The 12,980-nt window shown below is 39.1% G+C and overlaps 2 protein-coding genes across 9 annotated transcripts in view; one reads left to right on the forward strand and one right to left on the reverse strand.

Annotated features, from left to right (window-relative positions):
* The window catches only part of CASK (calcium/calmodulin dependent serine protein kinase), a 353,026-nt gene that overhangs the window by 164,599 nt on the left and 175,447 nt on the right, over positions 1–12,980 (reverse strand). The window lies entirely within an intron of this gene.
* GPR82 (G protein-coupled receptor 82) lies at positions 5,773–12,100 on the forward strand. Its single transcript, XM_049643731.1, has 3 exons — positions 5,773–6,512; positions 9,102–9,161; positions 9,295–12,100. The coding sequence occupies exon 3, from the start codon at positions 9,329–9,331 to the stop codon at positions 10,337–10,339; it is 1,011 nt and encodes a 336-aa protein (XP_049499688.1). The 5' UTR covers positions 5,773–6,512; positions 9,102–9,161; positions 9,295–9,328; the 3' UTR covers positions 10,340–12,100.

The raw sequence follows: 12,980 nt of genomic DNA on the forward strand, positions 1-12,980 counted from the left end.
GTTTTACATTTCTAGCTGGAAAATAGAGCAATATGGGCAGCTCATGTTTCAGCCTTTAATTACAAGAGAGGTTTAACTAGGGCTGGTAATACATTGCCCTCTGCTGGCCAAAGCACTGCCAAAGAAATGAGTTACAGACTTGTGCATGAACACTTAACCTTGTGTTTTTTGTTTGTTTTTCCAATTTTCACTACTGGTATTTCTGGAGGTATGGCACTCAAGAGAACTTATGTTTCCCGGCTTCAACACTCTATTTGTTGGTTTACTAAAACAATACATTTTAGGCTGGTTTTTGACGGAGGACAGGGAAGAAGAGAAAACATGGTAATATCAGAAGCTATGCCAACACATAGCACAGTTGGAGAATTATCTCAACACCAAGACTTGTTTAGAGTGATGCCTTGAAATGACTACTTCAAGTCTAATATATCTGCGTCCATCAAAATATTATCAAGATGCATCCATCAATGTAAGAACTGATTTGGGCAAGGATCATCAGTGAATGCTAAAATCAACTAAGTGAAAGGGAAACAATACATTCACAGAGGCTCAAAATATGACCTTCAGATTACTTACCTATTACAAAGGGGGAAAATGTATCTTTATAATGGGGAGTTGGCAGGAGTTAATAAATTTCCAGATTGAAAACTGCAAACAGATATACAAGTGCAACACATTTTTGGGTCACTGGGGATACCTGGTCACCTTATCGAAGACAATAAACCAGATTCTGGTGGCAGGTAAGAATATGGGCTCTGAAGTCACACTGCCTGCATCCAAATCGAAGCCCTACGCTATAGCTGTTATATTAATATCAGGAAGTTATTTATCTTCTATGGGCCTAAATCTCCTCATCTAGAAAATGGTAGTAATAATAGTATCTATCTCAGAGATATTTTAACAATTGAATGAATATATATAAAAAGCACTTTGGTGGCTGCCATTTATTATTGTAGGTTTTCTGGAGGTAAGACCTCAGGTGCCCAACTATACCTCGCCTTCCCCTCACATCTCTCTTCTTGCCCCTTGAATAAGGACAAGAAGTGATGTGGAGCAGGGGACTTCACTTCAAGACAACTGTATCTAGAAATTCAGAAGAAATGATTGGTAATAAAGTGGCCAGGAAACCCTGGTCTTGGGAAGAAAGGGACAGTGGTGAGAGTTCTGCCTTTTTAATTCCCCAAATCTCCCTGCAATACAAGTTACTGTTTCCCAGGGCGTAGGTGTGGGTATGTGTTTTGTACCTGCGGCAATCTGATGGCCTAAATTATTTTTAGAATTCTATCATCAAATGTTTCCTTTTCAGGAATTTTTCTATCTACTTTTGGCTTTTCAAAGAGCCTTAAAAAAAAAAAGTACGGCAGGCTCAGAAGCATGTGAATTAACCTTAAGTCACTCAAAGATGTTGAAATTCAAAATGTGACTGCCCTCAAAAATACTTTTTGCTTCATCTAATCTGATGCTGAAGTTTCTTCCCTTCCCTGAACCTGATTTGCCATCTACTTTCCGACTGCCACCTCTGAGGTCATTCCTTTTTTTTTTTTTTCCTAATTTTTTTATTTTTTTTTTTTTTTTTGAGGGAGAGAGAGAGAGAGAGAGAGAAAGAACAGAGTGCAAGCAAGGGAGGGGCAGAGAGAGAGGGGGAGACACAGAATCTGAAACAGGCTCCAAACTGTCAGCACAGAGCCCGATGCGGGGCTCGAACTCACAAACTGTGAGATCATGACCTGAGCTGAAGTCAGATGCTTAACCGACTGTGCCACCCAGGTGCCCCTAGGTCTTTCTAATTCTTAGGACTGCCACCGAGACTGCTACAGTGTTTCCGTGGTGTGCCTTTCTAGAAGACCATGTCTAGCCACTGCATGCAAACCTACGTGAAAAGGCAAAAGCCAAATATAATGAAACTTTGATTAGTAGGTCCATTTATGTTTTGTCATTGGACCCTTCTTACAAAGCTCATCACTTTTCTGTGCGGTTATCAACTTCCCAACTCCGGACCGTAATTTCTGCTGTTTTTGAAGTTGTTCTTGAGGGAAATACTCCCACAATTTGCTGAGAAATCAGCTCCTCAAAGTAGAGGCTCTTTACACCCTGATTAAGGGTGGGCCAGCCGCAAGAACAGCTGCTCGCTGTAGCAGCGGGGGCCAGCGAACAGCACCCTGGAGATGCGGCTGTGGCCAGACACCACATCCTGAAGGGAGCAGGGGGCTCAGCAAGCATTGAACAAACCACAGCTTTAGTAACAGGTCTGTGCTGCACTCCTCCTAAAGGTAACCACTGGCTTGGGTGTGCACTGAACTGGATAAGAGGCTTCCACCGCCCCCCTTTGGGAGAACTACTTACCTTTTGAACATGATGTTTTAACACAGACTACGTAAGTTAGGCCTACCTTCTCTTCCTGCACACCAGCCTCCTGTTGCTTGAACTCCTGATGCCAGAAAGAGTACTCAAAAAAGGCTAACTAAAGCCAGTTTAGACCCTAACCTAAAATAAGTGTCTGGCTGAAACACAGAGGTTCAGGTATGAGTGAGCTGTCTGGTGTCCTCTGGGTTCTGGCTCTGAGGGGAATTGGTAAGGGACCCTAATCCTGATCCCTCTAATCCATGTGAGTCTGGAAAAGTCTCATGCACTGTTGCTTTATATAGCTCACCATGGGTTGTCAAAATCAATTACCACATGCTTGCCCTCTGAACCATTCTTGCCGAACGACTCTCCACACGAATTCTGGGGTGAAACATTCACTTGATACACGAATATGTCAAAAGCAGGAAACTTAGCACAAGGCAGGGCTTATATTCTGGGGGAACTACTCTAATACCTCAAGAAGTAAATCATAAAGGTCAGAGCACAACATCTAGGAGATCAGTGTTTGGCAAATGATGTAGGAAATGATTAGAAGTGCTGGACAAGAGTATTTGCACTTGGAGTACAGAAGCACAACTTTGAAGAGGGATGAATGGGAAAGATGAATGAGAACCAAAGAAAACTCCTGGTGGCCTGAATGAGAAAAGTCCAAGGGGCCACTTTTACAGAGCACTTGTAATCCCTGAAATTTCTGCCTGACAAGTCATGTTTTTGTGAATTTAGTATTCTCTAATATTTACATTTTCCTACCAATTGTAGTATTTCTTAGAAAAGCAGAAGTTTTAAAAGTCCTTATGTTTCCATTAAGGAATTCAAAATCACCTCAATCAAAAAGAATTTATACTGTTATTAATGGCTAAAAATTAGCTTGAAGTCCAAAGTTTGCAAAGACTAAAAAATAGGACTTGATTTCTTCCATAGTCAATTCTGCTACCTTAGAGCCTAGAATAGGAAACCCTGTCTGAACAAAGTTAAAAGTATTCAAAACTGTGGGGTGGCTGGGTGGCTCAGGTGGTTAAGTGTCCAACTCTTGTTTTTTTTTTTTTTAATGTTATTTATTTTTGAGAGAGCACAACCGGGGGAGGGGCAGAGACACACACACACACACACACACACACACACACACACACACACACACAATCTAAAGCAGGCTCCAGGCTCCAAGCTGTCAGCACAGAACCCGAAGTGGGCCTCAAACCCACGAACTGTGAGATCATGACCTGGGCTGAAGTCAGACGCTTAACCGACTGAGCCACCCAGGCGCCCCAAGGGTCTGACTCTTGATTTCGGCTCAGGTCATGACCTCATGCTTCGTGAGTTCGAACCTGGCGTTGGGCTCCATGCTGACAGTGTAGAGCCTGTTTGGGATTCTCTCTCTGCCTCTGTCCTCCCAACCCTCAAAATAAACAAACAAACATAAAAAAATATCTTTAGAAAGTATTCAAAACTTGACCTCAGTTTCCTTACCCATAAGTAACACCAGGTACAACTGACCCCCAAGACAGACCAGTAATTCCTGCTTTCTAAGGCAAAGGATGAGATTGGAGAAAAAAAAAAAAAGTCACGTGCTTTCAAGTTAATTTACTAGTTGTGTCACCTTGGGCATGCTATTTAACATATTATTTACCTCTTTGAGACCCAGTTTCCTCACATATAAAATGGGACCTCTGCCACTCATTGCTACAGCTCTCCTATGTAAACTACTCTGCCCAGTACCTAGCACAGAAATGTTGCTTAGTACGTGTTCTCTTTCCTTCTAGTTCCTCTGGCCTTTCAGAACCATTATGATTGTTTTCTCCTTTTGCTAATTTGTAGAGCATTTAAAGTCTGTATCACACATCACATATTAATCTGAATTCTTGGCTTGCTTGTTCAATCACTCTTGAATTTCCACACACCACTAGAAACAAAGTAGGAACTCCAATAAATATTCATTAAATGAATTGCACTGTTTAATACAGAGCACTAAAAATCAAGACAGGAAGAAATGGCAAAACGTACATCCATCCAGGCATTCTTGCTCAATAAATGATCAGTTGCCTGACAATTATTTTAATAAGTTGACTCTTCCCTGGTCCAATGGTTGACTGACATCCTGTGGTAGCCAGCTTCCAAGATGGCTCCCAATGATCATCACCTCCTGCTAATTACCTCTTCACACTGAATCACTGCTGGCTCTGTGGGACCAACATAATACTGCAGAAGTGACAATGTTGATTTTAGAGATAGATTAAAAAAAAAAAAAAAAGACATTGCATTCTTTTCTCCAATCACTTGCTGGGTGTGTGTGTGTAAGCCAGCCACCAAGTAGTGAGGACAGATGGCTACGTGATGTCATGCAACTTATGTGACATTTTCTGAGGTTGTTTTCCTCACCTTTAAATTAAATATATTTCATACTACTTATTTCACAGGGTATTGTGAAGATTGAATATGTAAAACACAGACCAGAATGCCTGGCACATAATAAGCTTTCATGCGATGTGGCTAATACTGGTGGTGGTAGTGGAAGCTATAGGAATTGACTGGATGTGAGATGTGAAGGAAAGAGGGGAATCGAGGATGATTCCTAGGTTTTTCGCTTGAATAACTGAGGAGGTGATGGTACCATTTACTGAGTTTGGGGACAATGAAGGAAAGGCTGTGGAGAGCAAGGACATTTTCTTTTTCTTGGACTAAAGGTGCTTAAGCCTCAAAGTGGTAATATTAAAATTCTCTCTCAATTGCTTATAAACACAGCATTCCCCTTCCATTCTTTCTTCTCTAAATTACTTCAAACTTTTTTTTGTTGTTCTAAGTAATTCCTTCCTGGAACATGAAAAGTTGTTGAAGTAAAAATGATAGGAATTCCAGAGTCCAAATTACTGTGCAATCAATGGCCATATAATTCTGGATGAGTCACTGTTCATAATGAAGTGAGGGCAAGCATTACAAAGAACAGCAGCAGGACAAAATCCACTCAGGTAGTTCTCACTTTTGTTTTAGAGAGCACAATTTGCAAACATTAGGGAGGATTTGTGCAATCAACATGAAATAAGATATGCATTGGGGGTTATGAGAAATGGCAAGGTACTTCTATTAATTCTGAGTGAAGATTTACCGATAACTGAAGTGCTCAGGCTTGACGAAATTACATTTCTGTTCCCATTCTCAGACTCCCAGTGGTTTCACTGACACAAGGAAGGGTAAATGTGTGATGCAAGTCTGGTGCGCACTTAGCTTGCATTTAGTTACTAGTCCACAGACTCATTAATAACCATCTTCTTTATAAAACTAGTTTCACCATTCTTTACATCATAATAGAACTACTCATTTTATCCAAGGAATATTTGGTCTTCGGATTCTGGCACTTTCCAGGATTCTCCAAATCCATTAAGAAATGCTCCAACAATGTATACTACTTTGAATCTGAATGGAGGACCACACGGGGCAATTCAAAGTACAATGGAGAGGTTCACTTGGTAACCAAGCTGGGATCCAAACCCCTGGGCGCAGTCTGTACTCACAGTGCACTGCTCCCACCCTCAACTCTTTACCCTTAAAACAAAGGCTTTTTCCCAAAGATGATCATGAAGTTCTGTTCTGGTTATATGATAATTTGATTCTAGTAAGCTGCTACGGGTAAGAAAAGTCTGGGTTTTCTTTCCCTTTATTCTTGGTAAAGATGAATTGCAAATGAACCATCCGCAGGAGATTTTACAGACAGGTTTGTACCAGTATTTTCTTGGGTTATTATGAAGCGGTTCCTTCTACCACTGTGATGTATAAAACTAGCTATGGGGGACTAAACCTTTGAACTTAATTAACATCAGCCAAGCATGCTAATAAAGCTACTTGAGGTAAAACTGGTTCACGAAATAATCATAAGGAAGTACAATATATATATTGTCCACCAAACTTCCTCCCACTACAGAAATAGAGAAATGAGGTTTTTTCAGAGGTAGTTGCTACATTTACCATAACTATTGAATTTCTTCAATACTGTTTAATTTCCTTTTTTTCCCCCCTACTATAGTATGTGTCATGCAAGAATCTATTCACACTGACTAGACTTGAAAGATACCGGGTGGTCAGAGAATTTTCAGTCTGGAATTTAGCATCCCTGTCCTGAACAGCAGAGCCTGGGCTGGTGTAAACGACTCATACAGGTAAGACTGATCACTTAACCTCTAGCTTAAAAGTTTACTCTATAAAAACTCTAATAGGACTAAAGTGTTTACATTTTGAAAACTGATCATTACGGTCTTTTTACCTCCTTTCTGTTTGGAAGTGTTTGCTAAGTGTGAAATAGAAAAGCAAAGGCAACAGTAATAGATAGCAGCAGACGCCGTATGAGGCGGTGTAGTTTGCAAAAAGGGAATACAGAAGCACTATTACCTTTTTGGATTTTAATATATAGTGCATTATCTGCACATGGCTGGGGGGTAGGGTTCTTTTTTAATATCATTAGAAAAGGAAGCTTCATTTCTCACATAAAAATCTACTTGGATCAAATAAGTTTTTCTTAGGAAATAAACTGGCTTATTTCACTTTCTATTTGACTAATTTTTAAATCAGTCAAGTTACAGGTTAGGCTTTACATATTTACAACTGGTAATACACTAACTGCAACCAGATTCTTTTTTTCTGTTTTAATGTTTATTTATTTTTGAGAGAGAGACAGACAGACACACAGAATAAGAAGCCGGCTCCAGGCTCTGAGCTGTTAACACAGAGCCCAATGTGGGGCTTGAACCCACGAACCATGAGATCATGACCTGAGCTGAACTCAGAAGCTTAATCAACTGAGCCACCCAGACACCCCTGCAACCCAATTCTAATTTGCTAGGCTGTCCTGGACTCAGATATAAACTAACACTGAACCATATGGACTGTTTTCTCAATAAAAATTGCAAAGAAATAAAATGATAGACAGTGGTAGACATTAATTAAGGGTCTCAGTATTGAACCTAGAGACACTGTACAGCTCTCAAGCTTTCAAGCCCTTGCGTGGGGACTGCTTAGCTGAAAAAATTATTTAAAAATTATAATAATGTATTTGGAAGAAAACTCTATTTTTTTTTTTTTAAAGATTTTATTTGTAAGTAATCTCTATACACAATGTGGAGCTCGAACTCACAGTCCCAAGCATCAAAAGTTGCGAGCTCCAACAACCGGGCGCCCAGGTGCCCTCCCTTCCCTATTTCTGTAATCCAAGATGCAAATATTAAAAAGTGTGCCTCTGAAGAGGGGTAGAGAGTGAAATAGCTCTAAGGGGCTGTGGGCATATAAGAAGGTGGTGCATGGCATCTCAGAAGGCAGACGCATGGGAACATTTTTGTGTTTATCAAGACAGGATGTAATTTAAAAAAAGATTGAGAATCCCCACTCTAGATTTTTATAAAAGAGAATGTGGTACCTAGAAAGCTATGGTGATAAAAACAGAAATGTGGTACATTCTGAATATAGCTCATGATTCTTATCTGACCAGAATCCAATAACTTGTTATTCCCACCTGAAAGGTACAAAGGATAAAAATAATAATGAAAAAGAGTTTGTGTGTGACTCTTCAACACTTCATGTGTACCATTTGATGCAAGAAAGATTTAAAAATAAGACATAGGGGCCCCTGTCTGGCTCAGTTAGAAGAGCGTGTGACTCTTGATCTCAGGGTCATGAGTTTGAGCCCCACGTTGGGTGTAGAGCTTACTAAAAATAAACAAACTTAAAAAAAATTAAAATGAAACATAAAAAAAGCAAAATCCACGCCTGCATTTATGCTATGATTAAAATATCTTCTAAAAAATCATATTCTTTGAAAAACCAAGATGCTAAATTATACACAAAGACACATGAGGGCACTCTAACCAACAAGCGTAGCAACTACAGTTTTGACATAGAATTTTAAAGATTTTTTTAAAAAATTGAAGTATGGCAGTTTAGCATTAAACATTTAAAATAAGAAATTACTGATGCCTTTTGGTAAAGACCCTGAAATTTTGGTGTCTATCCTTGGTCAACCGTACCTGCCTTCTGTTCAATCCAGGACCTTGTCGGAGTATTTGTGTAGAATTAAGTTTACTTCTTTTTTTTTTTAAACTTCAAAATTTTTATTTAAATTCTAGTTAGTTAACATTAGTGTAATATTGGTTTCAGGAGTAGAATTCAGTGATTCATCACTTACATACAACACCCAGTGCTCATCACAGCAAGTGCCCTCCTTAAAGCCCATCACCCTGGGGTGCCTGGGTGGCTCAGACAATTTTAGGCTCAGGTCATGATCTCACAGTTCGTGAATTCAAGCCCCACCCACATCAGGCTCCATGCTGATGGTGTGGAGCCTGCTTGGGATCCTCTCTCTCTGCCCCCCACCCCCACCTCACTCATGCTTGTGCTCTCTCTCAAAAATAATAAACTTAAAACAAATACCATCACCCATTTAGCCCATCCCCCACACAAGTTTACTTGTGAAATACAAACAGAGAGGATTCCAATAGTATTAGATTATAGATAGGTGCTTTAATCTAGCCATGAAAAGACACCATTTTGAAAAGCATGTACAATTTATGTACAATTAAGGTGATAATTAAAAATCATTCTTCTATTAATGTGGCCACAAAATATTTTTTGCAACTTTCCTTTGGCCAGTATGTAGTGCTTGCATGTGCCTTAAAATATTTTAATTACCTTTCTAGGCAGAAGCCAAAGAATGATAAATCTCAGGAATTTAACTATTTGTATCAAATTTTGGTTTTTAGACCAAGGCACTATCCAGAATCACCTCTTTTATTTCCAGTGGACAACTGTGATTAGAAAAGGTGAGAAAGCCTCTGTACTTTCCCTTTCCATCCAGTACATTTACATTACTATTTTATTTCATCCAATGCTTTGGAAAAACTATTCAAATACCATCTATAATTTTAATATTAAATGTCTGCAATTCTGTTCTAGCACCTGTGACAAAATTCAAGAAAATTTGCTATAAATGAATAACAACTCAACATGTATTCAACCATCCAGGATCTCTTCCATGGCTCTACCAATCATTTATACCTTCCTCTGCATCATTGGTCTCTTTGGAAATTCTCTCTCTCAATGGGTATTCTTAACAAAAATAGGCAAGAAGACATCAACGCACATCTACCTAGCACATCTTGTGACTGCGAACTTGCTTGTGTGTAGTGCCATGCCTTTCATGGGTATCTATTTCCTGAAAGGTTTTCAATGGGAATATCGATCTGCACGATGCACGGTGGTCAATTTTTTGGGTACTCTATCCATGCACGTGAGTATGTTTGTCAGCGTCTTAATTTTAAGTTGGATTGCCATAAGCCGCTATGCCACCTTAATGAAAAAGGATTCAGTCCAAGAGACCACTTCGTGCTATGAGAGAGTATTTTATGGCCACTTACTGAAAAAATTTCGCCAGCCCAACTTTGCTAGAAAACTGTGTGTTTACATATGGGGAGTTGTACTCGGCATAATTATTCCAGTTATCATATACTACTCAGTTGTAGAGGCTACAAAAGGAGAAGAGAACGTGTGCTATAATCGGCAGACAGAACTAGGCGCCGTGATCTCTCAGACCGCAGGTCTCATTGGAACCACATTTATTGGATTTTCATTTTTAGTCGTACTAACATCATACTACTCTTTTGTCAGCCATCTGAGAAAAATAAGGACCTGCACATCCATTACGGAGAAAGATTTGACTTACAATTCTGTGAAAAGGCATCTTTTGGTCATCCAGGTTCTGCTAATAGTTTGCTTCCTTCCATATAGCATTTTTAAGCCCATTTTTTATGTTCTGCACCAGAGAGGGAACTGTCAGCAACTGAATTATTTAATCGAAATAAAAAACATCCTCACCTGTCTTGCATCAGCCAGAAGCAGCACAGACCCCATTATATTTCTTTTTTTAGATAAAACGTTCAAAAAGACACTATATAATCTCTTTACAAAATCTGATTCACCACATATACATCCCTATAGTTGACTTCTGACTAGAAAACACCAGCAAATAGAAAAGTGTTTGTATGGCGATTTAGGGATACTGGACTACATGATTAACAGGTCACAGCTTGATTGAGATAGCAGGCCCTAAGAAACCCTCTTTGGTTTTAGAAATAACCATAAAATTCGCTTTCCAGCTCTACTAATACTGCAAGTTGAGATGTCAGAGACTTTCAGAGGCAAAAGTCAAGCATATTAAAAGGATCTCACTGCATATGAAAGCAAGAGACCATTTTCTCTTTCAACTCAACTGTGTATGCTTTTATTCAGAACAAAACATTTCATGACTGTAGGATAAAGCAGCAAATGGTTTATGACTTTTCTCCTTTCTAGTAGTGGCAATATAAGGGCCCACCTGGGCCTAGGGTTTTGTTGGTAACTTTAAAAATGAGTAAAAGAAAAAAAGTCAGTCAGAAATTTCCTCACCAAAGTCCTATCTAGATGTATGAATAGTAGAGTGTAAAAAGCCAAGGCTTTATAAATGCCCTATTTTGTATTGTCTGCTCATGTTACTGTGAGACCAATAATCATTGATTCCAGTATTTATTAAGCCAGTGTTTTTATATATTTGGGTTAGGCTTGGTCGAAATAAAAGGCTAATACAATGTCATTATATGCCAATTTTCATCACATCTTGTAAATTTTCCTCTGTATTCAATATAAATAATGTGATTAATGACAAATAGTACCTGGCAAGTAGATATGCTCAATCAATTTTTATGAAAATTAATGAATGAGTGATAAGGGCAGTATAACAGTATTGTTGTTGAGAGACTGGTCTCTGGAGTTAGAGTCCCTGGGTTTGATCCTAGCTGAACCTCTTCTCTTACTTAGGCAGACAATCCTCAGCAACTTACTTACCCTCTTAAAGTGTTAAGTTCTTCATTTGTAGAATGGAGAAATACTACGTAATTCATAGGTACTATTATTAAATCAGTTGATGTTACTATTACAAGTAGCTGTCATTTACTAAGCATTTGCTATGGGCCAGGCACTCTGCCTCTATGCTTTGCATGTATTTTAGTCATCACCACCATAAAGGATGCCAATTTGCTGATGAAAAAACTGAAATACATAGATAAGTCACCCCAATTTTCTCCAATGTCTAAATAAATACTTAAACTGTAAGCATTTCTTGGTCATTTCTTTCTTCCGTGTAATCTTGTCAGGAAGATAAGTGATGGTGACTATATCCTGTGCTATGTAATGAAAAAACAATGTTTTTAATGTGTCTTATTTTCCCCCAAAGATTGTACGTGCCTTTCGAGCTGTAGTCTGCTTTCTCTTTCTACTCCCACGGTACTTGCATTGTCTGTTCACATAAAAACCAGACAAAAAGTTAAATGAAACTGAAGTTGAATAAATGTTCATGGTAACCTGTTACTTTGTTAGAGACTGCTTAAAGACCCATTTATTCTCTACCCAGTGATTTCTTCAGTGCTCAAAAAGAAGTTTAAAGTAAGTTCACGTAGCACTTCTAAGCCTTTAATCTCATAGCATGTTTTTTGTTCCTGAATTACAAATGTGAAACAGTACGCTGTACAGATTCCCCAAGAGCCATGTGTTCAAAGTCACTAGAGGTTTTTCTAACACATCTGCAAAATTTTCATTAAAAAAGAATCAAAAACAAACAGTAAATATTTCCCCTCTTTTTTAGTTCAATGCTTAACTGAGAGAAGAACATGTCCAGAAAAAAGTCTGAAGTAAATGCATGCTGGCTTCAAATATTTTTAGTGTACATCTATTCTTTTACAGCAGCAATCTAATTTCCGGCTGATTAATTTGCAGAGACAAAGGCAGACCTGGGAACTCCAGGCGATTTCCCTAAGTGCTGGCTGTAAACAGAGGTGTCCGATCACCGCTATCATTTTTACATAAGTGATACAGCATTAAATCTCACTGCAGTTCGGAGTTTTAAATATATATACATCTCCCCTAAAAATCATTATTAAAAACATCACTTTGGGGCGCCTGGGTGGCTCAGTCGGTTAAGCATCCGGCTTCGGCTCAGGTCATGATCTCATGGTTCGTGAGTTCGAGCCCCGTGCCAGGCTTACAGCTCGGAGTGTTGACCCTGCTTCAGATTCTGTGTCTCCCTCTCTCTTGGCCCCTCCCCTGCTCACACTCTGTCTCACTGTCTCTCAAAAATAAATAAACATAAAAAAATTTTTTTTAAAAATCACTTTACCTTGCCACAACTTAAGTAAAATAAAAAACATATTACCAAGGTAGAGTTTCCTACATTTAAAAAAGGCAGGAAAAGAGGTGTACAATTTCTCCTTAAGTTACTCATTCTGATAGAAAATTCCCATTTTAGGGGCACTTGGTGGCTCAGGCAGTTGAGTGTCCAGCTTCGGCTCAGGTCATGATCTCACAGTTCAGGAGTTTGAGCCCTGTGTCAGGCTCTGTGCTGACAGCTCAGAGCCTGGAGCCTGTTTCGGACTCTGTGTCTCCCTCTGTCTCTGCACCTCCCCTGCTCACACTGTGTGTCTCTCTCTCCTTCAAAAATAAATATTTAAAAAAACCTCCCATTTTATTTCTCTGCACTGAGATTACCATGTTTATCTTCAACACCACAGATACTTTCTTGAACAGGTAATTGTACATCATGTTGGATTTTTGTG

Source organism: Panthera uncia, chromosome X, assembly GCF_023721935.1.
Source record: "Panthera uncia isolate 11264 chromosome X, Puncia_PCG_1.0, whole genome shotgun sequence".
NCBI lineage: Eukaryota > Metazoa > Chordata > Mammalia > Carnivora > Felidae > Panthera > Panthera uncia.